Source organism: Erinaceus europaeus, chromosome 4, assembly GCF_950295315.1.
Source record: "Erinaceus europaeus chromosome 4, mEriEur2.1, whole genome shotgun sequence".
Taxonomy (NCBI): Eukaryota; Metazoa; Chordata; class Mammalia; order Eulipotyphla; family Erinaceidae; genus Erinaceus; species Erinaceus europaeus.
The window spans coordinates 47906437-47933682 of NC_080165.1; the positions used below are offsets into that span (position 1 = coordinate 47906437).

The 27246-nt window shown below is 40.9% G+C and overlaps 1 protein-coding gene across 1 annotated transcript in view; it reads right to left on the reverse strand.

Moving 5' to 3' along the window:
* JARID2 (jumonji and AT-rich interaction domain containing 2) overlaps positions 1–27246 on the reverse strand; it is a 278157-nt gene that overhangs the window by 92213 nt on the left and 158698 nt on the right. Inside the window, exon 3 of the mRNA XM_060189331.1 lies at positions 18826–18967. Coding sequence (XP_060045314.1) covers positions 18826–18967 — 142 coding nt within the window. The remainder of the gene's footprint in view (positions 1–18825; positions 18968–27246) is intronic.

A 27246-nucleotide genomic window follows, 5' to 3' on the forward strand; every position in this document is an offset into this window, starting at 1 on the left:
GCAGGGTGGAGTATGGTGGGAGGTTTGTACATAACCACTCTCTTTATAATGAGGCTCTTCAATTTCACCACCCTAAACATGCCTCCAAGATCTCCCTTTGATCAAGGAGGTATCCATCTTTAACTGTATCAATGTGCAGCCAAACATCACACTCTCAGCCATACATCAGCCTTGGGAAGGATCACAAAGGCTGCATCTCTAGCAATTTGTAAATTAAACTGGTATGGGAACATTTCCAGCTGGATACCTCAAGCTTCCAACCCCGAATATCCAAAATACTCTGAGACAGCAGCTATAGAAACCATACTCTCAGAAAAGATCCCAAGATCCTGACCCTGTGAAGCCTGTTGGTTTGTAAAACCACAGTAATTCACTTTCCACGTATTTCAACCGGTCTCTTCCTCAAATTTATTCTTCTTCGTTCTCATATTCAGATACCCCAGATTTCACCTCATATTTTCTTAAAATGAACATTTCATATGGTGCTGAGAAGAACAGTCTAATTTACAGGATTCACCACTCCCTCCAATTATTGTCCCCCCCTTATGTTAACATGAATTTAAAAGCAGATAATATTATACAATTTAGTAATGCAGGTAAAAAGTTAGATGCACTTGGGGTTGTTGATACCAACAAGCATGTTAAGTCCTTTCTGTCCTAGCTTTCTATCATCCTTTAGTTCTAGGAACACAAAGATACCAACTAGCTAGAGGTCATAAAATATCTACTCAATACAATTAGTCATCAATGAAAATTTTCCAGAGAAGAGTAAAGCAACGACTGAATGGGAAAGATCAAACTCAGAAAACTGAGACTATCTCTCTTTTCCTCATTTCCGTATTATAACTGAGCTGAAAGAAGTGACCACAAGAACCGGATAAAAACAGGAGTAACACAGGAATAACAAGAAGAGCTAGGTTTCACTAAGAGCAACCTGATCCACTCTTAGCACAACAATGCGAAATATGAAGTAGGCCACACCAGAGGGTGATCTGGAGCTCTGTTTTTTTTTTATTTTTATTTATTTAATTTACTTATTCCCTTTTGTTGCCCTTGTTGTTTGTTACTGTTGTAGTTATTATTGTTGTTGTCATTGTTGGATAGGACAGAGAGAAATGGAGAGAGGAGGGGAAGACAAGAGAGGAGGAGAGAAAGATAAGACACCTGCAGACCTGCTTCACTGCCTGTGATGGAGCTCTGGTTTTTGCCATTCCTTTCCAGTCCCTCCCTGCAACTTCCTTTTATGACAGAAAATAGGTCTGAAGCCCAATCATTCACCTTAGAGAACATCAGAAAAGGAGGGGGAGGAGAACTACAATAGTTTGGGCACTGATGTAGAGAAGAGAGGCCCTTTGTTCCGACCTGGGATCCTTATGCCGGTGCTTGCACTTCACAGGATGAACTTGATGCCAAACCTCAAAAAGCTAACACCGGTTTGAATACAACAAACGACACTCAATGCTTTTAACAACTGGGAGAAAGCCCATGCTTACCAGGTGAAGACAAGGACTACAAAAGCTGGAAAAGGGCAAGAGACTGGCTCCCTCAATGATGGGCTTTTTGGTTACTGCCAGGCCACTCCATCACCTAGTGCCTAGTCAGGGAATCCTTTGATTCCCTCATAGATTCAATAGGCCTATACCTCTAATAGCCCTCTCTCCATCATCACTATTCACTTCCATCAGGAACATCAGGGTAAGCTGTCTTGTGGGCTTCTTCAGGACTGGACCCTCTCTATCAACTAGCAATGGCAAGGACTGCCCCACTCTCTGAAGGGAGGCTGGGTCACCCTACTCTGGTCCTAAAATGAGTACAGCCTAGCATGTTCCCAGCTGTGACCATGAATGCAAACACAAACTGACTGGGACTCAGAGGTTATATAGGCCCTTCCCTGTGCTTAATATGAATATATATAGACCCTGGGTCAGTTCGATGGGGTAAACATAATATATTGTATTCATATATTTTCTTCAAACTTGGGAACTATTCTCTGCCCTAATACAGCTTTCTAGTTGTATTCTCAACTCTGACACCATCTCCCCAGACAATATTTTTAGCCCACTACCATGTTAACGATCAAGCTCCAGCAAAAATTACCAAAGCTGTGGGCCCCTAGGAACATACCTAAAATAGACTTCCTAGCTTCTCTTCACCCTAAAATCCCTATTTTCATGTGGATGAATACAGAGTGATCTCACTCACAGACAGAGGCTGAAAAAACAAGATCATAAGGGAAAACACTAAGCAGAACTTGGACTGGAGTTGGTGTATTGTACCAAAGTAAAAGACTCTGGGGTGAGGAAAAAGGTTCAAGTCCTAGAACATGATGGCAGAGGAGGATTTAGAGGGGGGTAAATTGTTATGTGGAAAACTGGGAAATGTTACCCATGTACAAAACTGCATTTTACTGTCAACTGTAAACCATTAATTCCCCTAATAAGAAAAAGCCGTGGGGTCGGGCGGTGGCGCAGTGGGTTAAGCGCATGTGGCACAAAGCACAGGGACCGCTTAAGGATCCTGGTTCGAACCCCCGGCTCCCCACCTGCAGGGGAGTCGCTTCACAGGTGGTGTCTATCTTTCTCTACGCCCCCCCCCCCGTCTTCCCCTCCTCTCTCCATTTCTCTCTGTCCTATTCAACAACGAACAACATCAACAATGGCAATAATAATAACCACAACGAGGCTACAACAACAAGGGCAACAAAATGGGGAAAAAATGGCCTCCAGGAGCGGTGGATTCATGGCACAGGCACTGAGCCCAGCAATAACCCTGGAGGGGAAAAAAAAAAGTTTAAAAAAAAAGAAAAAGAAAAAGCCGTATCTAACAAAGCCTTCTCTTCTAATAACAGCCCAGACTCCCACAAGAGGATTCCTTCTGGGGTTTTCACTGGATGGAAAAGATCATGACACATTTTCATCCCTAATTCATTCCAGACATCTAAATATAGTCTTATCCTGTAGACTAACAGTGTCTGTCCTCTCAGAGCCTGAGATTCCCCATAGCTGAACAGGACAAGCTCACCTGAAGCTCATATTAAAGCTACCTCCCAAGCAGTGAATATTTAAGGACACCAGAAAACTGCAGTACACTTTAAGTTACTATATAGAAAGAGCAATACGACCTTTAAGAAAAAATTCCCCTTCTCTGGGAATCACTAATTAAACCTAGCAGATGGAAATTCCATAATCTTAGGGCAGGGGTAGACAGCATATGGTTACGCAAGGAGACTCTTATGCCTCTAAATTCCCAGGTTTAATCCCCTGCACCACCATAAACCAGAGCTGAGCAGTTTTCTGGTGTTTAAAAAAAAAAAAAATCCATACCCTTATAACCATTAATCCCTCCTCCCCATTAATAAATAAACCAAAAAATAAAATAAAATAAAAGGACCTAAGTCACTCTACATGTTCAATGTGTTAAAAACTGTAAAACATCTAGACATTATATAGGAATATGTTTCTGATCCATAGTCAGATGCGTTATCCATTGCGCCACTGGCCACAGCAGGAATATGTTTCTTACCCAGCCAGGGGGGCACCTGGATAAGCACACACACAAGGACGAGGGTTCAACCCCCCAATCCCTACCTGCAGGGCTTCAGGTGTTTCTCTCCCTCCCCTTCAATTTCTCCTCATCCTAGAAGGGAGGGAGGAAGGCAGGGAAGGAAGGAGGAGGGAAGGAGGAAGGCAGGCAGGCAGGCATGCCAGCTGGTCACTGGGAGTGGTGAATTTGTCATGTAGGCACTGAGCCCCTGTGACAACTATGGTGGTAATTAGAAAAAAGGGGGAGGAGGAGAAGAGGGTAGTAAAAGTATGTTTCTCAAGCACAGTGATTCCTCTAGCAAGATTTCCTTACACTTCATTTTGGCCACTTCCAGAATTTATTTGCATTTACCAAAACATACACATATTAGAGACACACTAAATGTTTTGCTAGCCAAAGAGAATCCAAAGGTAAACCAGGATGATATCATCCCTGAAGAAGACAAAGCGAAACCTATAGGGCTTGAACGTCAAAAGCGAGCACAACCTAGGCAAGGATGACCACCCACTCATCCCACCTAAACACACTCAAGAAAAACTACACAGTGGTGGGAGTCGGGCACTAGTGCAGCAGGTTAAGTGCCGGTGGCACAAAGCACCAAGGACCATCTTATGGATCCCGGTTGGAGTCGCTTCACAAGCAGTGAAGCAGGTCTGCAGGTGTCTATCTTTCTCTCCCCTTCTCTGTCTTCCCCTCCTCTCTCCATTTCTCTCTGTCCTGTCCAACCATGATGACATCAATAACAATAATAACTACAACAAAAACAAGAGCAACAAAAGGGAATAAATAAATATTAAAAAACCTACACAATGGTGATATAGATTGGGCTTTGAGTGGGACGTATCTATCAAGACATTTTATGAGAATTGTATTCTTTAAAAGATTGTATCATGGCCTGGGAGGTGGTATAATGGATAAAGTACTGAACTACGAGGCTTGAGGTTAAAGTGCAATCCTCAGTATCCCATGTGCTAGAGTGATTCTCTGGTTCTTTCCCTTTCCTTCCCACTACTAAAATAAATTAAGTCTTCAAATTAAAAAGAAAAATCCCATCTTCACAAAGCAAAGCAACAGGGTCTTAGCAAAAGAGAAAATATTCTTGCTAGATAGCCACCTTGCTACAAAATTGAAATTGACTATCATTATCTCTTGTTTAAATATCTAGTAGCATAAATGTCTTCCCAAACAAAACATTTAGGTTGCAACTTCCCTTCCCGGATTATATTTGTGCAGCCAACCAATCCCTCCATGCCTCCTCCCCACCTCACACACCCTTATCATAAAAATGAAATGAAGGGAGCAGGAAGTGTGGGGTGTGGTACTAAGACACTCTAGTTCCATCTTAGCAAAAATACTGTGCAATGCTTTTAATGGATATACTAAGCAACCAAGTGAGATACTGACATGAAAAAACATTTTGTTCTAACTATGACACCATCTCCTCAGACAATAACTTGGGTCCACCTGCATGTTAGCTATCAGGTGCAGGAAAAACTAGTAAAGTCATGGGCCCCATGGAATATACCTAAAATAGACCTACTAGCTTTTTCTTTTTTTTTCCAGTTGTTATTGTTGTTGTTGTTGTTATTATTATTATTAACACCAGAGCACTGCTCAGCTCTGGCTGATGGTGGTGCAGGGGATTGAACCTGAGACTTTGGAGCCTCAGGCACAAAAGTCTCTTTGCACAGTCATTATACTATCTACCCCTGCCCCTCGTTTTTTCCAAAATGGAGACCCCCAAATCTTCATCTTCAATATTTTTGCCTTTAGGTTCATGATTAGTCAACAATTTGTTCTGCTTTATATCCTAACTCTTTTTTAGCCACCAGGTTCTAGATGCTACCATGATGCCAAGCAGACTTCTCTGGGCAGATGACCCCACCAATGTGTCCTGGAGCCCTGCCCCACTAGGGAAAGAGAGAGACAGGCTGGAAGTATAGATCGACCTGACAATGCCAATGTTCAGCGGGGAAGCAATTACAGAAGCCAGACCTTACACCTTCTGTACCTCATAATGACCTTGGGTCCATACTCCCAGAGGGATAAAGAATAGGAAAGCTTTCAAGGGAGAGGATGGGATACGGAGTTCTGGAATTGTGTGGAACTGTACCCCTTATCCTACGGCTTTTTCAGTGTTTTTTTTTTAAATAAATAAATAAAAGGAAACATTTGGTAAGAAAAGTGTTATCTAAAAAGCCCCGCAGAATGTGACCCACATGTGACAGAAATGGCTGTCACTCCCTTACAAATGAGGTTGGCTCCAAATATTTACAATCCCTGCATACACTGTCTTTCATGTGAGTTGACTAGAACCAGTGCCTATGTGTTCATTCTCAATTTCATCCAGGGAGATCCACAAACTGAAAAAAAAAAAAAAAAAAAAAAAAACTGTTTCTAGGAGGGTCAGATAAAAAGATCCTGGGTATGTTTACATTTGGCTTTTGTAGTATGAAAGGCAAGGAGGGCAAAACATGTGACAGAGACCATGTTTAAAGGAGCAGGAAGAGCCATGACACAAGTGGAAAGAAACTGGTATCTAGTTTCCGTGGCAACCACAATGCATGCTAAGCCATAATTTGCATGCAGTGGAAGTAATGGAGGTAACAGGAAAAGGAAATGGACAAGGCAACAATTTAAACTGCCTCAAAGGAAGTTCTAGCAACTTTCCTTTAATAACCTGGAAGAAGTCTGTGCTCCCACTAGGAACCTGATGCAAATCATGAGCGCAGAAAGTCCATTCCCACAAGTGCCTAGAAATGTGCTTTCAATAGCTAATGGTCAGTTAAATCAAAAGTATCTAGATATCTTTAACCCTCCAAAGGAGATAGGCTCTGAGTAAACCCACTATTTCCCTGCCTCCCTCTGCAATGAGACTCACTTGCACTGACCTATTAGAACAGTAATGGACAATTGCACAGAGCTCAGTATCTACTTCTCTAGACATAATCTCGAATCAGAATGGAAAAGAATTTGTTTAAAAAGGAGAAACCTGGGAGCCGGGCAGTAGCACAGTGGGTTAAGCACATAAGGCACAAAGTACAAGGACCAGCGGTAAGGATCCTGGTTCAAGCCCCTGGCTCCCCATCTGCAGGGAGATCACTTCACAAGTGGTGAAGTAGATCTGCAGGTGTTTTTCTCTGTCTTCCCCTACTCTCTTGATTTCTCTCTGTCCCATCCAACAACAGCAATAACAACAACAACAATGGCAACAAAATAGGGAAATTGGCCTCCAGGAGCATTGGAGCCAAAAAAAAAAGGGAGGGGAACCTAATTTCACTCATGAAAAGTATGAAGACACAATTCTAGGACGGTAACCATTAACAGTAAAAAAACAAAAAACAAAGCAAAAAAAAAACAACGGGGATTTCTCTTTTTTTAAATATTTATTTATTCCCTTTTGTTGCCCTTGTTATTGTTTTTTTTAAATTTTTGTAGTTATTATAGTTGTCGTGTTGTTGGACAGGACAGAGAGAAATGGAGAGAGGAGGGAAGACAGAGGGGGAGAGAGATAGACACCTGCAGACCTGCTTCACCACCTGTGAAGTGATTCCCCTACAGGTGGGAAGCCGGGGGCTCGAAATGGGATCCTTACGCCAGTCCTTGTGCTTTGCTTAACCCACTGCGCTACCACCCGACTCCCATGGGGATTTCTTTTAAGTTCACAGAGCAAGAAAGAGTTGCCATAGAATTTACACCTCTCCCTGCAAAAATTCCTACATAAATGTTTTTCCAGTATATAAAACTGCTGTGTCACCCCTAACTACCCAAATTAGAAATGTGCTACTTTTTTTTAACATTTAAAAAATTGAAATCCCATGGTAATATTAAATGCTTGAGACAGGATGGAACCAATTTTCACTATAAGTAGCCTGATCATAAGCAGATAACGACAATAATATCTTTCAAAAAGTAAAGTTCACGACCAAAGCTCATTCTCTGGGACAAAGTGTTTCTTCTATTATCAAGGAGGCTAATTAATGCTCTAGCTCAATGCACATTCAACAAATAGCATCTTGGATTAGACTGAATAGGGAACAATGCATTCTAAGCTTCTACGTATTGCTGAGATAGGTTTCTAAATCAGACTGCTAGCTATTTCAAGTCTGCCTAGTTGGTTTGGTACAACTGGAAGCTTATGTGAAGTTCCTGGCCTGCCACTACAGTATTTATTACAAGGTCCTGTCAATGGATGACTGCCACCTACATAGCGGTGGTGAGGAAATATAGGCTGCAGCCTGCCCTCACTACAACTGACTTTTTAAAAATTAGTTTTGTTTTATTTTTAAAGATTCACTTAGAGAGGGAGGGAGATTTTAAGAATGCAAGAAACTGAACTTAAGACAGCTGGTGAACTTAAGTCCAGCACTCTAGCCACTGCACCACCTCCCAGGCCACAACAGATGATTCCTTACATCAATAATGTTGGATCAATTCAAACATTTTCAAGGTAAAAAAAAAAAAAAAAAAACTGGACTAGAATCTGAAAATTTCCCAACAACCATGTGTATCCTTTCAGTCCTTCTCACAGCCGTCTTGTGATGTCAGCCACAAAAAGCACTGAAGCACACATGGCTTCCAGAAGCAGCCTGCTACAGAGCACAATTAACCACTTCATGTGCTGAGGTTTGGTCCTGCCCAAGGACAGCTGAGAGGCATTTGCTGTTCTGCTGTCTCCCACAGCTGCTGTCCCCTCCCACAGACACTTCAGTTCCCCAAGATGCTCATTACATTACTGCAGCTCCAATGCATGCCGTTAGCAGGCACTGGGCCTTTCTGTAGTGTGTTAGCTCAAAAGCCAGCAGTGAGGCTCGGAAAATGGCAATTCTTTAAAAACGTTTGCTATATGGGGCTGGGTGGTGCACACCTGGTTGAGTGCACATGTTAAAAATGTTTGCTGTGGGAGTCGGGCGATAGCGCAGCGGGTTAAGCGCACATGGCACAAAGCACAAGGACTAGCATAAGGATCCTGGTTGGAGGCCCCGGTTCAAGCCCCTGGCTCCCCACCTGCAGAGTCGTGTCACAGGCAATGAAGCAGGTCTGCAGGTGTCTATCTTTCTCTCCCCCTGTCTTCCCCTCTTCTCTCCATTTCTCTCTGTCCTATCCAACAATATCAATAACAACAATAACTACAACAATAAAACAACAAGGGCAACAAAAGGGAATAAATAAATTTAAAAATCTTTAAAAAATTCGAACCCCGGCTCCCCACCTGCAGGGGAGTCGCTTCACAGGCGGTGAAGCAGGTCTGCAGGTGTCTATCTTTCTCTCCTCCTCTCTGTCTTCCCCTCCTCTCTCCATTTCTCTCTGTCCTATCCAACAACGACGACAACAACAATAATAACTACAACAATAAAACAACAAGGGCAACAAAAGGGAATAAATAAATAAAATAAAATATTTAAAAAAATCTTTAAAAAAATAAAATAAAAATGTTTGTTCTGAGAACTATATGGTTTATTAAATACTAATAAAATAAAATAAAATAAAAAATTTTTTTTTAAAAAAGTGGCCGTCAGAAATCCTGTATGTGTCACAGCTACCCCAAAAAGGGAAGAGCATGCTTTTGGAGACTGACACTCCTATGGAGACTCAGAAAAACTGAAATTTTAACCCAGTCTATATGATTCTAAAATCTTTTTTAAAAATTCTTAATATAGGGAGTCGGGCAGTAGCGCAGCGGTTAAGCGCACGTGGCGCAAAGCACAAAGACTGGTGTAAGGATCCTGGTTCGAGCCCCCGGCTCCCCACCTGCAGTGGGAGTCGCTTTACAGGCGGTGAAGCAGGTCTGCAGGTGTGTCTATCTTTCTCTTGCCCTGTCTTCCCCTCCTCTCTGCATTTTTCTCTGTCCTATCCAACAACGATGACATCAATAACAACAATAACTACAACAACTATGAAAAACAACAAGGGCAACAAAAGGGAAAATAAATAAATATTTTTAAAAAATTTTTTAAATCTTAATATAGGGGGCCAGGCAGTAGCGCAGTGGGTTAAGCGCACATGGCGCAAAGCACAAGGACTGACATAAGGACTGACATTAGGACCGTCTGACATTAGGATCCCGGTTCAAGCCCCTGGCTCCCCACCTGTAGGGGAGGGAGGTCGCTTCACAAGCAGTGAAGTAGGTCTGCAGGTGTCCTATCTATCTCTCCCCCTCTCTATCCTCCTCCCCTTGTCTCTCAATTTCTCCCTGTGAAAAAAAGGAAGGAAGGAAGGAAGGAAGGAAGGAAGGAAGGAAGGAAGGAAGGAAGGAAGGATGGATGGATGGAAGGAAAGAAGGAAGGAAAGAAGGAAGGAAGGAAGAGAAAGAAAGAAAAGTGACAGCTTTCCTCCAGCTCAGCGGTCCTACTAGGACAAAATGTAAAAGAAGAAGAGGCATCTCCCTGATCAAATGACCCTGGTTTTACAGAATTAAAATGTGTCTTCGGCAACACAGTGGATAGACTGGAAATGTGAAGTGTATTCTTATGACAACAGTCCTATAAACAACAAAGATGTTGTCCTAAAGACAACATCTTCTCATAAAGTAATACTTGTTGTGTTTTCTTTTAATGAAGGTGAAATAAAGACCTTTTCAGATGTACACAAGTGAAAGAATCACTCTATTTTGGCAGACTGGTGTTAGAAATGAAGTTCTGAAGTCATGACCCAGGAAGTGGCAGAGTAGCTAGAGTGATGGATTTACAAACAGGAGGTCCTGAGTATCACACGTGCCAGGTATGCTCTGGTTTGTTTTAGGAAGGGGTGGGGGGGAACGGTAGTAGATAGGTAGATAAAAGTCCTTCAGGCAAAAGGGAAAAGGCAGGGAGTTCAGGGTCTATAGAAAAGAAAGAGCCCCAGAAATGAAAGTTACCTAGGCAAATAAAAAAGGCTGGATAAATCTGGCATCTGTATTTGCCATAAATTTCATTCCACAGTTCTTCTCTTTTTTTTTAAATTTTTTTAAAGTCTTAAAGTATTTTGTTTATTTTTGAGAGAGATGCAGAGAGAGAAAGCACTGCGCAGCTCTGGCTTATGGTGGTGCGGGGGATTGAACATGGGACTTTGGAGCCTCAGGCTTGAGAGTCTGTTTGCATAACCATTATGCTATCTACCTTCCGCCCAACAGTTATTTTCTAAAGTGATTAAAGTTGCCACAAAATAGTCTATTCCTCTGTTTTATCCTTTCTTTACTTCAAACAGAAAATGTTTAAATCAGGGGAGTCAGACGGTAGCGCAATTGGTTAAGCACACATGGCGCGAAGTGCAACAACTGGCACGGGATCCTGGTTCGAACCCCCAAGTCGCTTCACAAGCTGTGAAGCAGGTTTGCAGGCATCTATCTTTCTCTCCCCCTGTCTTCGCCTCCTCTCTCTATTTCTCTCTGTCCTATCCAACAACAACTACAACAATAAAACAAGGGCAACAAAAAGGAATAAATATATTTTTTTTAAGTTTTAAAAAAGTTTAAATGAAGATTTTGAAAACCTCCAGGATTGAAAACCATGATAGGTGTTAATCTTTACTTGCTAAAAATGTTCTTTAAACTTACAACAAAAATCTACAGAGTAGTAGGCACCCAAACCTAAATTTTAAAATATGAAGTTTATACCTAAGCCCTTTCTAGTTTGTTTTGCTTTGGATTTTGGCACTAACTTAATACATTTAACTCTAAACTATACTAATGCATTTTATTCAAAGGAAATGTAGAAACATAAGCTTTTGAAATTCTCATTCTTAAGAATGCTCAAGCTGAACAACTCCCCAATTTGTAACAATACAAACTGCCAAGCAAAATTCTTATACATCTGGGCTTAAAATACAAACTTGGAAGCAGGAAAAATTATTTTATATGAACAAAGCCCAGAAGAGAAACGAGTAAATAAAACATTAATAGTGACATTCAGGCTGTGGAAGTATATTCACGATCATTCAGGCTGTGGAAGTATATTCACGATCTTCAATATATTTCTGTCTAGACATTATACCAAGACATGATACCCTCTCCCTCAAAAAAAAAAAAAAGGGAGTCGGGGTGTAGTGCAGCGGGTTAAGCGCAGGTGGCGCAAAGCACAAGGACTGGCATAAGGATCCCGGTTCGAACCTTGGCTCCCCACCTGCAGGGGAGTCGCTTCACAGGCAGTGAAGCAGGTCTGCAGGTGTCTATCTTTCTCTCCTCCTCTCTGTCTTCCCCTCCTCTCTCCATTTCTCTCTGTCCTATCCAACAACAATGACAACAACAATAGTAACTACAACAATAAAACAACAAGGGCATAAAAGGGAATAAATAAATAAAATAAAATATTTTAAAAAATAAAATAAAGAATATTAAAAAATAATTCCTTAAAAAAAAAAGTTCTTCACAATCAAAACACAATATACTGGGAAAAAAACTAACTTTTAACTCAGTAAGTCTTCCCTAACTAAAGTACAGTAGCTTTCTAGCAAAAAGTACACTTAAGTTGTACAAAGGTATATTCTACACACTTTTTTCTAGTTCATTATAAAATTTTATGTGTTTGTTGCCAATGTTTGGAAGAAAATTTAGTATAAACTACTAAAATATAGAGGCGTCCCTCCAAAATGAAATGGTGACTAATGTGAACAACTGAGATAAAATGTATTCACCTCAAAAATATTTATATACACCTACTCTCTTCCCTGATGCAGCTTTCTGGCCCTTTTTCCAGCCATGACATCATCTCCCCAGACAACAACTTGGGTCCACCGGAATATCAGATATCAGGCGCAGGAAAAAATTAGTATAGTCATGGGCCCTTTGGAATATAACTACAATAGGCCTACTAGCTACCTTCAAAACGGAGACCCCTAAATTGTCATCTGCAATATTCCACCCTTTAGGTCTATGATTAGTCAACAATGTGTTTGACTTTATATGTTAACTCTTCTTTCAGGCACCAGGTTCTAGATGCTATCATGATGCCAACCGGACTTCTCTGAGCAGACAGCCCCACCAGTATGTCCTGGGGCCCCGCTTCCCTAGAGCCCTGCCCCACTAGGGAAAGAGAGAGACGGAATAGGAGTATGGATCAACCTATCAATGGCACATTCAGTGACGAAACAATTTCAGAAGCCAGACCTTCCACCTTCTGCACCCCATAATGGCCCTATACTCCCAGAGGTCTATACGCCCAGAGGGTTAGAGAATAGGAAAGCTATCAAGGGAGGGGATAGGATACGGAGTTCTGGAGGTGGGAACTGTGTGGAGTTGTACCCCTCTTATCCTATGGTTTGTCAGTGTTTCCTTTTATTAAAAAAAAAAATTATTTTATTTTCCATTTTGTTGCCCTTATTTTTTTATTGTCGTTGTTGTTATTAATGTAGTCGTTGTTAGATAGGACAGAAAGAAATGGGGGGGGGGGAGAGAGAGACAGAGAGAAAGATAGACATCTGCAGATCTGCTTCACTGCCTGTAAAGCTATTCCCCTGCAGGTGGGGAGCCGGGGGCTCGAACCGGGATCCTTAATCCAGCCCTTGCACTTCGTGCCATATGGGCTTAACCACCCAACTCCCAGTGTTTCCTTTTTATAAATAAAATTTAAAAAATATATATATATATTCACCAACACAGCCTCACTTAATTTATGCCGGCAAACAAATACCTATTCACATCAAGTTTCTAATAAAGAAAATTCATTCTATTAGACAGTGAGGTAGTATAATGGTTATGCAAAAATTCTTCATGCCTGATGACATCACCAATGTGTCCCATAACCTCACCTCTCCGGAACCCTACCCCACTAGGGAAAGAAACTGGCTGGGTGTATGGATCAACCAGCCAGTGCCCATGTTCAGCAGAGAGGCAATTACAGAAGCCAAACCTTTTATCTTCTGTCCCCCATAAGGAATTTTGGTCCATACTCCCAGAGGGGTAAATGTTAGGGGAAGATGACCCGAAGGCTCTGAACTTCAGTTCATCAGGACCTAGAAAGAGAAAGGGAAGGGCAAGGGCAAGGGCAAGGGCAAGGGCAAGGGCAAGGGCAAGGGCAAGGGCAAGGGGAAGGGGAAGGGGAAGGGGAAAGAAAACAAGGAACGAAGGACACTCAGAAGTAGTAGGTTTGACTCAGAAAGAAGAGAAGGTAGGATCATATAAAATGGGCAAATATATATAAATATAGATCAATAGTTACATAAATAATGCTCAATCTATACCTGGTCTTGGGAGAACTAATGCAGTTTCCAGTGGAAGGAATGGGGACACAGAACTCTGTTAGTGGGAAAGGTGTAGAAGTATACCCCTGTCATAATTTTACAAATCAATATTAAATCACTAATAAAAAATTGTATATTCATCCCTGAAGTTGAATCCCCAGCACCATCATAAGCCAGAGCTGAGCAATGCTCTAGTTAAAAAAGAAAATCACTCAATCTACCACAAGACTCTTTGCTGTGACTTATTGACTTCAAAAGAGGGACCGACACCTACACTTTTCCATCCACCCACACAGGTGGAAGTGGCAATGGCACCTGAGGAAAGATAGAAATATAAAAACAATTTGTATAGATCAAGATTATCTAAAATATACAGAAAGTCTCCAATGTATGTGGAGGTGGTATGTTTTACAAATTAAGAAACTGAGGCCCAAAATGTTACAGAACCCACCCAACATCACACAAGTTTATGGTGAGCTAGAATAGGAAACCATGTGGTCTGGCTGCAGTCCATACTCTCTACCACGAAGCCACAAAGTTCCCATGACATGCCTAAAACTACCATTGTCTTTTAATTTGTCCCAGCAAGTCCTGCACCCACCCCAAAACAAAATATACAAAGCTAATTTCACATCTAATCTTTACTAGTGACCTACTTGTTCACTGGCCAATCAGAGTCATGAGCAGCTGGCTGATGAGTCAGCACCGAGGCACTTGTACTATGAACTCTGCTCTCGGAAACCGGCAGCACAGCAGCTCAGCTTCAAACGCCAAATCTGACATCATCTGTTTCAGTCTTGGTCCTGAAGTAGCTTGGCATATACATCTACTCTATTGTGTGCATCCCACAGGATAATTTAGTTCTACTACTTTTTTTTTCCATTTTAGTACAATGGTTCAACATATTAAAATGTTACAAATAATGCAAAGGTGACATGACACTGCCTAGACTTACTACCTATACAGTGTGTTATGCCTGAAAGATATATTAAGCTGGCTTCAGAAACGAAATCTGGTCACTAAGTAAGGACTACCTGTGTTTTATATGAGCGGCCAATTCAAATGATCCATTTTAAACCTAAAAGTACACTGTCATCACCTTTTTGGTACAACACTTTTCTTTCCACCAGGCAAAGAAAGAATCTCTACTGCTACAACCACCATCCCCAAGTGCCTCAGAGTCAGTTGCAGCTGGCTGACAAAATGTTTCCATTCTAGTTTTGATAATTCTTGGCAGTAAACTCATATACAACAATTAAGTATAATAGGATGGGCAATAATATATCATGGGGGTAAAAAGTCAACTTTGGGGAGTTGGAAGGTAGTGCAGCGGGTTAAGCATACATGGTGTAAAATCCAAGGACTAGCCCCCGATCCCCACCTGCAGGGGAGTCACTTCACAGGCAGTGAAGCAGGTCTGCAGATGTCTATCTTTCTCTTCCCCTCCTCTCTACATTTCTCTCTGTCCTACCCAACAATGAACAACATCAACAATGGCAATAATAATGACCACAACGAGGCTACAACAACAAGAGCAACAAGGTGGGGGAAAGATGGCCTCCAGGAGCGGTGGATTCATGGTGCAGGCACCAAGCCCAGCAATAACCCTGGAGGGGGAAAAAAAAATGCAAGGACTGGTTTAAGGATCCTGGTTTGAGCCCCTGGCTCCCCAACTGCAAGGGGGTTGCTTCACAGGTGGTGAAACATGTCTGCAGGTGATTATCTTTCTCTCCCCCTCTGTCTTCCCCTCCTCTCTGCATTTCTCTCTGCCCTATCCATCAATGATGACATCAATAACAACAATAATAACTACAACAAACATCAAGGACAACAAAAGGGGATAAATAAATATTAATATTTAAATTTTAAATACTAAAAACTACTAAAAAAAAAAACTGATACAGAGAGAGAGAGCTTCCTTCAGTGTGATAGGGCCAGACTCAAATCTAGATCACACATATGTCAAAACAGCACACCATCCAAAAGAACTATCTTGCTGACAAGAGAGGATGGCAGTCAGTCTTTCAACTTGCTGAGTCTGTACAGGGAAAAGGTTCACTAGAGGTGAAGCAAGTCTGAAGGCCTCTCCTCCCCACCCCCCTTTTCAATTTCTATCTTGTCAAATAAAAAACAGAAAAGAGGGAGGGAGGGAGGGAAGTAGGAAGGGGGAAAGGGTGAATGGGGCAGGGGAGAAGGGGACAGGAAGAGGGGGGTGGGAAGAAAGGTTGGCAGGCCACTGGGAGTGCTAGATTCATAGTGCTGGTACCAAGTCCCAGAGATAACCCTGGTGGCAATAAAAATAAATAAATAAATAAATAAAATTTAAGCACATTACGACAATTAAAAGAAACTTCCACCAGTATTATCTCCCTTCAAATGCCTTGTGCCTCAGAGAGCATTCTAAAAGAGAGGTTGCTTCTTCCTTGTGCAAAGAATAATTCAAGATGATAATGGCTAGGTGAAAAACAGGGTTTTTATTTTTGTTGTTTTAAAGTTTTTATCGATGGGGGGGGGGGAACCCAAGTATCAATCATCTTGGCACCTATAATGCCAACATTCAAACTCAGGACCCTCATACTTAATAATCCAAAGCTTTATCCACCATGCCAACTCCTGGAGTGTAATAACAGAGCACTCAATTCTACTGCACTTTATGTGCTACAAAGATTTCCGACTTCAAGTAAATGTGGTGCATCGCCAAGTATGTAAGCTGAAACATAGTTTTAGGGGGGATGTCTTATACAAGTATGACTATGGGAGGCAGGCAGTGGTGCAGCGGAGTTAAGAGCACATGGCGGAAAACGCAAGGACCGGCATTAGGATCCTGGTCTGAGACCCCGCTCTCCACCTGCAGCGGGTCGCTTCATAGAGTTCTTCCCCGTCTTCCCCATCTCTCTCCATTTCTCTCTGTCCTATCCAACAACAATGACAGCAATAACAACAACAATGACGATGATAAACAATAAGGGCAATAAAAGGGGGGGGGGGAATAAAAAGTTTTTTTTTTTTTAAAAAAAAAAAAAGGTGATCTGGAAAACAATAAGGGCAACAAAAGGGAATAAATAAATAAATTTTTTTTTTTAAAAAGGTGGGAGTCGGGCTGTAGCGCAGCGGGTTAAGCGCAGGTGGCGCAAAGCACAAGGACCGGCATAAGGATCCCGGTTCGAACCCCGGCTCCCCACCTGCAGAGGAGTCACTTCACAGGCGGTGAAGCAGGTCTGCAGGTGTCTATCTTTCTCTCCTCCTCTCTGTCTTCCCCTCCTTTCTCCATTTCTCTCTGTCCTATCCAACAACGACAACAACAATAATAACTACAACAATAAAAACAACAAGGGCAACAAAAGGGAATAAATAAATAAAATAAATTTTTTTAAAAAGGTGATCTGGGAGGTGGCACAATGGATAAAGCATGAGGTCCTGAGTTCAACCCTGGCAGTACATGTAACAGTGTGATGTCTGATTCTTTCTCTCCTCCTATCATTCTCATTAATAAATAAGTAAAATCTTAAAAAATATGACTCTAAGCAAACTAGATGTTCAGGGCCAGGTGGTGGCACGCAATAGGCTTCTCATGGAGACAGTTACCTTTAAAAAAAGAGTAACACACAAAACCCAAAAACCCTGGCAGAAATGTGTATCATCTATTTCTGCTAACTATACTAACAAATCTAACGGATAACTCCTAAGATACAGTGCTGAGTACTAAGAGAAAAGACACAGAGAAATCAGTAAAGATTCTAGAAAAATCATCTTTCTAATGGAAGACATTGCATGATGAAGGAAAGAAGCAACTATAGCTTTGAGTCCTGTGTCTCCATGTTTAGATTTAAAGAAGAGTTCTGTTAAATAATTTAAATACCTATACACAGCTAATTTTGTCCTTTGCTCTCAATTTTTGCATTAAAATCACACATTTTATCAACAAAGAAAACCGAATCAGGGAAGCTTTTCTTTCCTCAACCACTCAAACAGATTCTAAGAAAAAGTCATTTATAGATTAATGGCTTAGCCATCCAAGAAAACACTGAGTATGAGATGAGAAAAGAATGAAATGAAATGAAATGAAATGAAATGAAATGAAATGAAATGAAATGAAATGAAATGAAATGAAATGAAATACAAATTTTAAATGAAGTTTGAAGGTGGTGATGGGGTGGGAGGTGGGGGTTAGGGAGTATATCAAATAGGAGGTAAAGCAGGTACCTAGTAAAGAGTTATTTAATTTTCAAATTCAAAGCATTATAAAGCATCACTAACACTGATTATGAAACGACAATCCCTTATCAAAAACTATCATGGACAACTTCTTCCTTATCAAATTCTCTTGAGCTTATTTATGAAAAGTCATATTCAGGGAGTCAGGCTGTAGCGCAGCGGGTTAAGCGCAGGTGGCGCAAAGCACAAGGACTGGCATAAGGATCCCGGTTCGAACCCCGGCTCCCCACCTGCAGGGGAGTCGCTTCACAGGCGGTGAAGCAGGTCTGCAGGTGTCTATCTTTCTCTCCTCCTCTCTGTCTTCCCCTCCCCTCTCTCCATTTCTCTCTGTCCTATCCAACAACGACAATAACAATAATAACTACAACAATAAAACAACAAGGGCAACAAAAGGGAATAAACTAAATAAATTAAAAAAAAAAAAAAAGAAAAGTCATATTCAGGAAGAACTGTTCACAATTCAAAGTTTGATTCTTCAAGTACTAACTTCAGTTAGATGACAGATTTTGTTTTTCTGATTGAAAAATTCAGAATTACATTTAGTTCTCCCAATTTCAAACAGTATCTCTTAAGAAGTAGCAACAGCATCTAATAAGCTCAAAAAATATTACTAATTAAATTAAAATGAACAGTCAAAACAGGAATTACAAATTAGGAACTGTTTAGTAAATCCTTATGATAAGAAAAGATTTTGTTTGGTCCACAGCCTTTTTTTTTTTTTTAAATAGTGAGCAATATTTACAAGCCAAGATAACTGATTAAGAAAAAAAAAAAATCCAGATTTTTGGATCATTTATGAAAAGCTAAAGAATCAGCAGGTGGGCCCAAATGTGTTCCCATGGAATAAAAACTGGGTGGCTACTTTAAAGTCCCTGGTTAAAGGCAACAACATTTTCAGCTTTGGGTACTAACCTTTTCCTTGACGGCCCTTCTTCAAAATCTGAAGAACTAACATCGTTGCTAGTAGAGGACACTTGGGATGCATCGTCCTTCTCATTCTCTGACTGTTCTGATGCTGGTCCTAATCCCTTAGACTGGCCATTACCAAGGAGCCCTACAGGTGAGAAAAGGGGACAAACACTTAAATACATGGCATGAGGAAACAGCATCTTACCATAGTTAACCTTATAAATGACTGATGAAAAAGACAAGAATTTGAATTTAAAAAATAATAATTAAAAATTACACATTCTTTTTGGGGCAGGGATGGGGGTGTTTCCAAAACTCACCCTTCTTTTAGGCCTTTGGAGATTATAATGTCGAACAAGGAAATAATTTCAACAGTAAAGAAATTCAAGCAGAAATTGGTCATTGTAATATAGAGATATGGGGGTGGGTGGGTACATAAGTACCTCTTAGGAGTTGGAAGATGAAAAAGAAGAAAAACATTTTGAGTATTATCAATCCAAACTAGCTATCATTCAAGTATTTACTGTAAAAGCATTAAAATCTTTTTTGCAATTGCCTTTAGGAAGTGGTACCTGACGACCAAGAAAAGGCATTGTTGTTTTGTAGTCAAAGTGCAGTCATTAACTAAAAATCATACTGTATACCTTTCTCTTCCCAGTAATTCTTTGCCGTTATCTTAAAGCATAAGGATATGGCTGTATATTGACACCATGCACAAGAGGAAGAGTCTTGGGGCTCTGGATAAGTAACCCAATGGGAGAAATATCCTAGGTAAAGGACTGCTGTAGACATAGCAGATGATGGGGTCAGGTGGTAGCTCGCCCAGCTGAGTGCACATGCTACAATGCACAAGTTTCAAGCCCCCAACTGCAGGGGGAAAGCTTCACAAGTGGTGAAGCAGTGCTACAGGTATCTGTCTCTCTTCCTCTATCTCCCCTCTCAATTTCTTTCTCTATCCAAATAAATAAATAAAACATTTTTTAAAAAAATAGCAAGTAACACAGGAGTATTTTATACAAGTGATATAGAATTATATCAATAAGCAGTGACCTAAAAGAGGCAGTTGTTCCTAGAAGTGTCAGGACCCAGATGACTACCCATCTAGGCTTCTACATACAGTTCAGGGTCTACCAGTGAGAATCTTCTACCCACATGAGTATCCACTGCACCTGGCTGCCAATGCCACTATCTAGTCATCAATATCACTGGCATTCGGAGCTAGTCAGATAGGTTTAAACAACTGTACTAGCACGGTATCTGTAATTTCACAACCAGTCTTTTGTCCTTGAAGTCAACAGTACACGGTACATGTTGGTGTTCTTTCGTCTACCAAGTTTGTTAGCACTTATTCTCTCAACTAAATACTTTTGTACATGAAACAAGAGTGGTTATTATCAGTCATACTAAGCAATGCACAGCATTAAATTTTTCTGAAAGAACACACTACACTGCAACAAAATTCTGGGACTTGGTCTGTTTATGCATGTATTTCTTTAGTTAGCTAGTCTTAAATCACTTCAGAATCTGAGTCCTAACATAAGGTTGGGAATTTAATATGAAGCAGTAAGTAAAATCCCATGGAAATCACTTAGGCATGTTGTCTTTCAGATTCATGACTATGATGCAGAGATAAAAAGGCATATATAAAAATCACTGAGAAAGAGAAAGCGTATGGAGTCTGTATTACACGACAAAAGGAGCACAGAGATATGGGAATATGAGTCTAAGGGTATAAGTGTGGGCAGCATTGCAAAGACTGGAGCCATGTTATCCATGGCAGGGAGCATAAGTCATGGAGTTATATCTTAATTTTTTACAATGACAGAGATACAGAGACATAGAGAACACAATGCACATGCAATGCTGGAAATCAAACTCCTGCTAGAGAGTTCAATGCTTCACCCACTGAGCCACCTCTTGGGCCGCAACTACATAATTATTGAGCATTTGAAATATTGCTAAAGATGAGGAAATGAAATTTTAATTTTATCTAGTTATAATTAAAGTTTATTGGTAATATTTCATTAATTTATACTGATTCTTAAAATATTTTGAATGCATTGTTAAGTCAAATCTATAAAATTAATCTTGCCCATTTCTTTTAATTTTTGTAACACAATTCTAGAAAACTGAAGTTACGTATGTGCTGGAATAATCTCTCCATTGATCAGCTCTAAATTAGAGCACTTTATAATAATGTGACACTGGGCTGGGAATGCCAGCCCATCTAGACAAACAGCAAAACAGACAATATTTGACCAAAGTCAGGAAATTGGTGGGTAAAATAAATCATCTGTAAAAATGATGTGGGCTAGGAGATAATGCACCTAGTAGATCAAGTATGCGCCCCTGGATTCAAACCCTGGCACCACTTAGGAGCACTATGGATGGAATCAGGAAGAAATTCCACAGTTGATTAAGCAGAGTTGGGATGTCTCTATGTCCCCTTTTCTTTATTCTTTTTTTTGCCTCCATGGTTATTACTGGGGCTCGGTGCCTGCACTATGAATCCGCTGCTCCTGGAGGCCATTTTTTCCCATTTTGTTGTCCTTGTTGTGATTACTGTTATTGTTGCCATTGATGTTGTTGTTGGATAGGACAGACAGAAATGGAGAGAGAAGAAAACAGAGAAGAAGAGAGAAAGATAAGACACCTGCAGACCTGCTTCACAGCTTGTGAAGCAACTCCCCTGCAGGTGGGGAGCTGGGGGCTTGAACTGGGATCCTTATGGCAGTTGTTGTGCTTTGCACCATGTGTGCTTAACCCACTGCGCTACCACCTGACTCCCTCCTCTTTCCTTCTTTTTCTTAATAAAAGGGTGGGGGAAAGTTCAGGTCAAAAGGCAACTCAGTAGTATCACACATGTACAAGGCTCTGAGTCCATTAGCCAGTACCACAATTTTTTATTAAGAAAACAAAATGGTGATAAATTAAAAACGCAAAAGTAGATTAAAGAAACATATAGGGGTCAGGTGGTGATGCACCTGGTTGAGTGCATGTTACAATGTGCAAGGACCGGGTTCAAGTACCCAGCCCCACCTGAGGGGGAAGCTTTGCAAGTGGTAAAGCACTGCTGCAGGTTTATCTCTCCCTATCTTCCCCACTCTCTCAATTTCTGGCTGTCTCTATCCAATATATGAAGATTATTTTTCTTTAAAAAAAAAAAAAAAAGGAAAGGAAAGCAGGAACAGACAGACAAACAAACAAACGTGAAAGATCTTAAATATTAGTCTTCGTTTGTTTCAAAGTCTGGGCGATATATATAAGCAGCATAAGAATAAAGTAGAGGGGGAGTTGGGCGGAAGTACAGCGGGTTAAGCATGGTGCAGAGCGCAAGGACTGGTGTAAGGATCCCGGTTGGAGCCCCCGGCTCTCCACCTGCAGGGGAGTCGCTTCACAGGCAGTGAAGCATGTCTACAGGTGTGTTTTTCTCTCCCCCTTTCTGTCTTCCCCTCTTCTCTCCATTTCTCTTGTGTCCTATCCAACAATGATGATATCAATAATAACAACAACAACAATAACTACAACAATAAAACATCAAGAACAAAAGGGAATAAATATATAAGTATTAAAAAATAGGAAGAAGAAAGTAGAGGGACCAGATGGTGGTGCAACTGGTTGAGCACATATGGTACCATACACAAAGACTTGGGTCAAGCCCCCAGTCCCACCTGCATGAGGGAAGCAGCACTGTAGGTGCCTATCTCCCTCTTCCCTCTCAATTTTTGTTTCTATCCAATAAAGAAATAAGCAAGCTGGGAGTCGGGCGGTGGCGCAGCAGGTTAAATGCAGGTGGTGCAAAGCATAAGGACTGGCATGAGGATCCCGGTCGAGCCCCCAGTTCGAGCCCCCAGCTCCCCACCTGTAGGGGAGTCGCTCCACAAGCGCTGAGGCAGGTCTGCAGATGTCTATCTTTCTCCCTCTCTGTCTTCCCCTCCTCTCTCCATTTCTCTCTGTCCTATCCAACAACAACTACTACTACTACGACAATGAAATAACAAGGGCAACAAAGGAAATAAATAAATATTAAAAATAAATAAGCAAGTGAGCAATATGAATAAAGTAGAACAAAGAAGGAAAGGAGAGTCTGAATCTATTAAGATAATTATCACCTGTTGTTTGTCAAGCTTAGGGGCATGGACAAAAATTGTAATCCAAAACTAAAATTCTAAAGAAAAACACTTCCAATTTCATGTGTATATGAAGAAAGAACTTCACACTTAGAAGATGAAGGAAAAGGTGGTAGGGGAGGCAGTGACTTAATCCACAGAGCCAGCAAACAAGCTTGCAATATCAAAACAGGCACAGAAAATGTGGAATCACAATAGGCCTTTAAAAAATTCAAACATGGGAGGCCGGGTGGTAGTGCACCTAATATAAAAAATTCAAACAGGGAGTCGGGCTGTAGCGCAGCGGGTTAAGCGCACGTGGTGCAAAGCACAAGGACCAGCATAAGGATCCCAGTTCGAACCCCGGCTCCCCACCTGCAGGGGAGTCGCTTCACAGGCGGTGAAGCAGGTAGGTCTGCAGGTGTCTTTCTCTCCCCCTCTGTCTTCCCCTCCTCTCTCCATTTCTCTCTGTCCTATCCAACAAAAACAACAACAATAATAACTACAACAACAAAACAACAAGGGCAACAAGAGGAAATAAATAAATAAAAAATAAACAAATAAATAAATAAAAGGAAAAAATTCAAACAAAGGTGGTGGTTGTGGTGGTGGAAGAGCAACGGAGAAGCAAGAAGGAAATAAAGAAAGGAAGTCGAGGTATGAATAGACGAAGTCAGAAGAAATGGTGCTGCTACCTTTGGGTACACAAAGGATCTCTGTTTACTGAGTGACTAAGCAGCTAATAAATTAAAAAGCAAGAAGGCAATTTAGAAGGGGGGGAAAATAGGTTAACTAGAGGAAAACTGGTCCTAAAATGAGTAGTCTACAATATTCTCAACTGTAACCATAGACTACAAACACAGACTGACTGGTACCCAGAGCTTATACAGGCCCCTGTGATATATATATATGGCCTGGGTCAGATCAATGGGGTAAACAGTTAACTGTAGTTAGATACTTACTTCAAGTTTGGGAGCTACTCTCTGTCCTAATCCAGCTTTTCTCAACTCTATGTCACCCCAAACAATATTTTTAGTCCACTACCATGTTAGCTATCAAGCAGCAAAAATTACCAAAGTCATGGGGGCCCCTAGGAGCATACCTAAAATAGACTTCCTAGCTTCTTTTCACCTTAAAATCCCTATTCTCATCTGCTCGACCCCTACTTTTTGGTTTCTTTTTTTATATATATTTTTAAATATTTATTTCCTTTAGTTGCCCTTTTTATTGTTGTAGTTATTATTATTGTTGTTGATTTTGTCATTGTTGGATAGGACAAAGAGAAATGGAGAGAGGAAGGGAAAACAGAGGGGGAGAGAAAGATAGACACCTGCAGACCTGCTTCACTGCTTATGAAGGGACTGCCCTGCAGGTGGGGATTCGGGGGCTGGAACCGGGAACCTTATGCAGGTCCTTGCACTTTAAGCCACTTGCGCTTAACCCGCTGTGCTACCGTGCAACTCCCTACTTTTTGGTTTCTGTGTATTAAACATTTTGTCCTATTTTTTATCTTACCACCTTTTAGCCATAAATTGCAGATGTTTCCATGATTTCATCCTCAACTCCCCGGAGAAGATGACCTCACCAATGTGTCCCAGAACCTCACCTCTACAGAGCTCTACCCTACTAGGGAAAAATAAAAACGGGGGGGGGGGGGGGGGGGGGGGCGGGGAAAAGACAGTCAATGTCCAGCAGAGAAGCAATTACAGAAGCCCTTCCACCTTCTGCACCCCATAAAGAATTTTGGTTCACACTCCCAGAAGGGTAAATGTTAGGGGAAAGATGACAAGAGATCTCATTCAGATTCCATCAGGACACAGAGGCAGGGTGTGGTGGGGGGGGGAGGAGTGTGCAGTGACGACAACAGAACACTCAAAAGTAGTGTGGCTTAGAAAGGAAAAGAAGGCGGACCATATAAAAATACTTATAAATAGAGATACGGTAGATATTAAAATAGTCATCAACCTGTATCTGTGATCCTGGGAGAAGTACTGCCATCTCCAGTGGAGAGAGTGGGGACATAGAACTTTGGAGGTGGGAAAGGTGTGAAATTATACTCCTGTTATCTTATAATTTTGTAAATCACTAATAAAATTTTTTTTAAAAATTAGGCGGGGCTGGTGAGACAGCATAATGGTTATACAAAAGATTTTCATGCCTAAGGCTCTGAGATCCCAGGTTCATTCCCCAGCCCAACCATAAACCAGAGCTGAGCAGTGCTCTGGTCTCGGTCTCTCTCTCTCTCTCTCTCTCTCTCTCTCTCCCTCCCTCAAATGAAATCAAGTATCTTTTTTTAAAAAAAAAATTAGGCTACTCAATAGTAGCTATATTCTTGTCCAACATGAATAATTTCAGTGAACTGGTAAATGGCAACAATTCCCAAACAGAAGCAAGTCACCTGATTAATAAATGCATAGCTAATAAATTAGCGGTGGTATTGCTTTGGCTGGCTTAGGGGCTAAATTTTAAGAACCATTATTATAAAGGAAAACAAAATTAAAGCCATTTAAAAGAAAATACTGTAAGAAAAATCTAAGTTATACAAATCAGAGACCCAAAAGTCCAACTGGAGCTTTCCTCCACCTCTTACCACTAAATTTATGAAGTGAAATAAGACTGCTTGCAAAATCTTATCAGACAAAAGTCTGATAATGATAAATACAAGCCCTTAAAAAGAAATGCATATTAGGGGTGGGAGGGACTCATCAAAGCTAACTAAGAGGCATACATATACTAAAAACAAAAATACACACGGTACAAAGTGCAAGGACTGGCTTGGGATCCCGGCTTGAGCCCCTCGGCTCCCCACCTGCAGGGGAGTCGCTTCACAGGCTGTGAAGCAGGTCTGCAGGTGTCTATCTTTCTCTCCCCGTCTCACCTCCTCTCTCCATTTCTCTCTGTCCTATCTAACAATGACGACATCAATAACAACAGCAATAACTACAACAACAATAAAAAAACAAGAGCAGCAAAAGGGAAAATAGATAAAAAATTCAAAAAAATAAATAAAAACAAAAATAAATAAACCAAAAAAAAAAAAAAAGTCTGGGTTTCTTCTCTCCAAAAATAAAAGCACAAATGCCAGTGAAACTGAAGTTAAGAAATTTTGTATTTTCAATTTGAGGCCAGAGAAGAGGCTCCCACAGTCTAAGGCAAGGCTGAATCACAGGGAAAAGAATAAACGTGAGCCCGGTATCGCCAGCCATCATAAGACTACATTTTCATAGAACTCCAGAGTTTCTCCCATCCCAAAACTGACAGGGACTGATCACGTGAATTGGAAGACACTTGAACTGCCTAACTCACATTCCAGAATAGGAAAATAAGGCCCATACGTAGAGAACTGATTGCCTGGTATACAAACAGAAGGACCTTAAACTTTCATAACCTTTCAAAAGACTGATGACTTATTCTGCATGTGATCAACTTTCAATTTAAGTAATTCCTTTCTTTATATAGCAATACAGAGGAAATTTACATTTGTTTTTATTTAGATCATCTGCACGGTTGAATAAACCTAGACTTTTCCCTTTATTGTACATCTCCATCCACCTTCCCCCTTTTCATATCGCCCGTGTACTGCCCCCTGCTTTCATTTTGAATGTTTTAATCCAAATCTTGCCACTTGCCAAATCTCAAAGAGCAAGGTCAGCAAGATTGGGAATGTGATGCCATGGGGCAGGATAGCCATTATTATGACATTAGACAAGCTAATGTACTCTGTCTTTTCTTTTTTCCTGCCTAACAAAACCCTATCAACATTTTTTTCTCCCTTAACTATTATTTTAAGTCAATGAGAAATAATGAAATGGCATCTCCTTCTTCAAACACACAAACCTATTTTTCTCCCAAGGCCTCCCTGAATCAAATGAAACCTTTGTTGAGGAAAGAAGGTTAACAGAGGAAATTGAATGGCCCGAAGATTCAGTCTGTGCACAGTAGTATTTGTTCTCCTCTATTAATATTCAGTAGGTTGAACTTAAATTAAACCATATCTATTGTCTTTCACAAAAGCCATAAATATGAGCTGGAAATTCTAAATCACTCTGGTAAAAGCAGCTTGAGGACTAACTGCCTGCAACCTCTGCTAGTCACCATCAGCTGACAGAAGCTGCATGTCACAAGCCATTCAGCCACCACAAGGGCACAGCCATTCTCACAAGCTGAGAACCTGACGTATCAAACAGAACCCTCCCATCAATGGCTCTGCAAATTCAAGAGCTTTTCATCTCATTTCCAAATTAGCAGGAAACAAAAAGGCTTCCAAAGCAATACACCAAAAAATTACTTCTTTCTGAGCCTAGAATGGACCAGC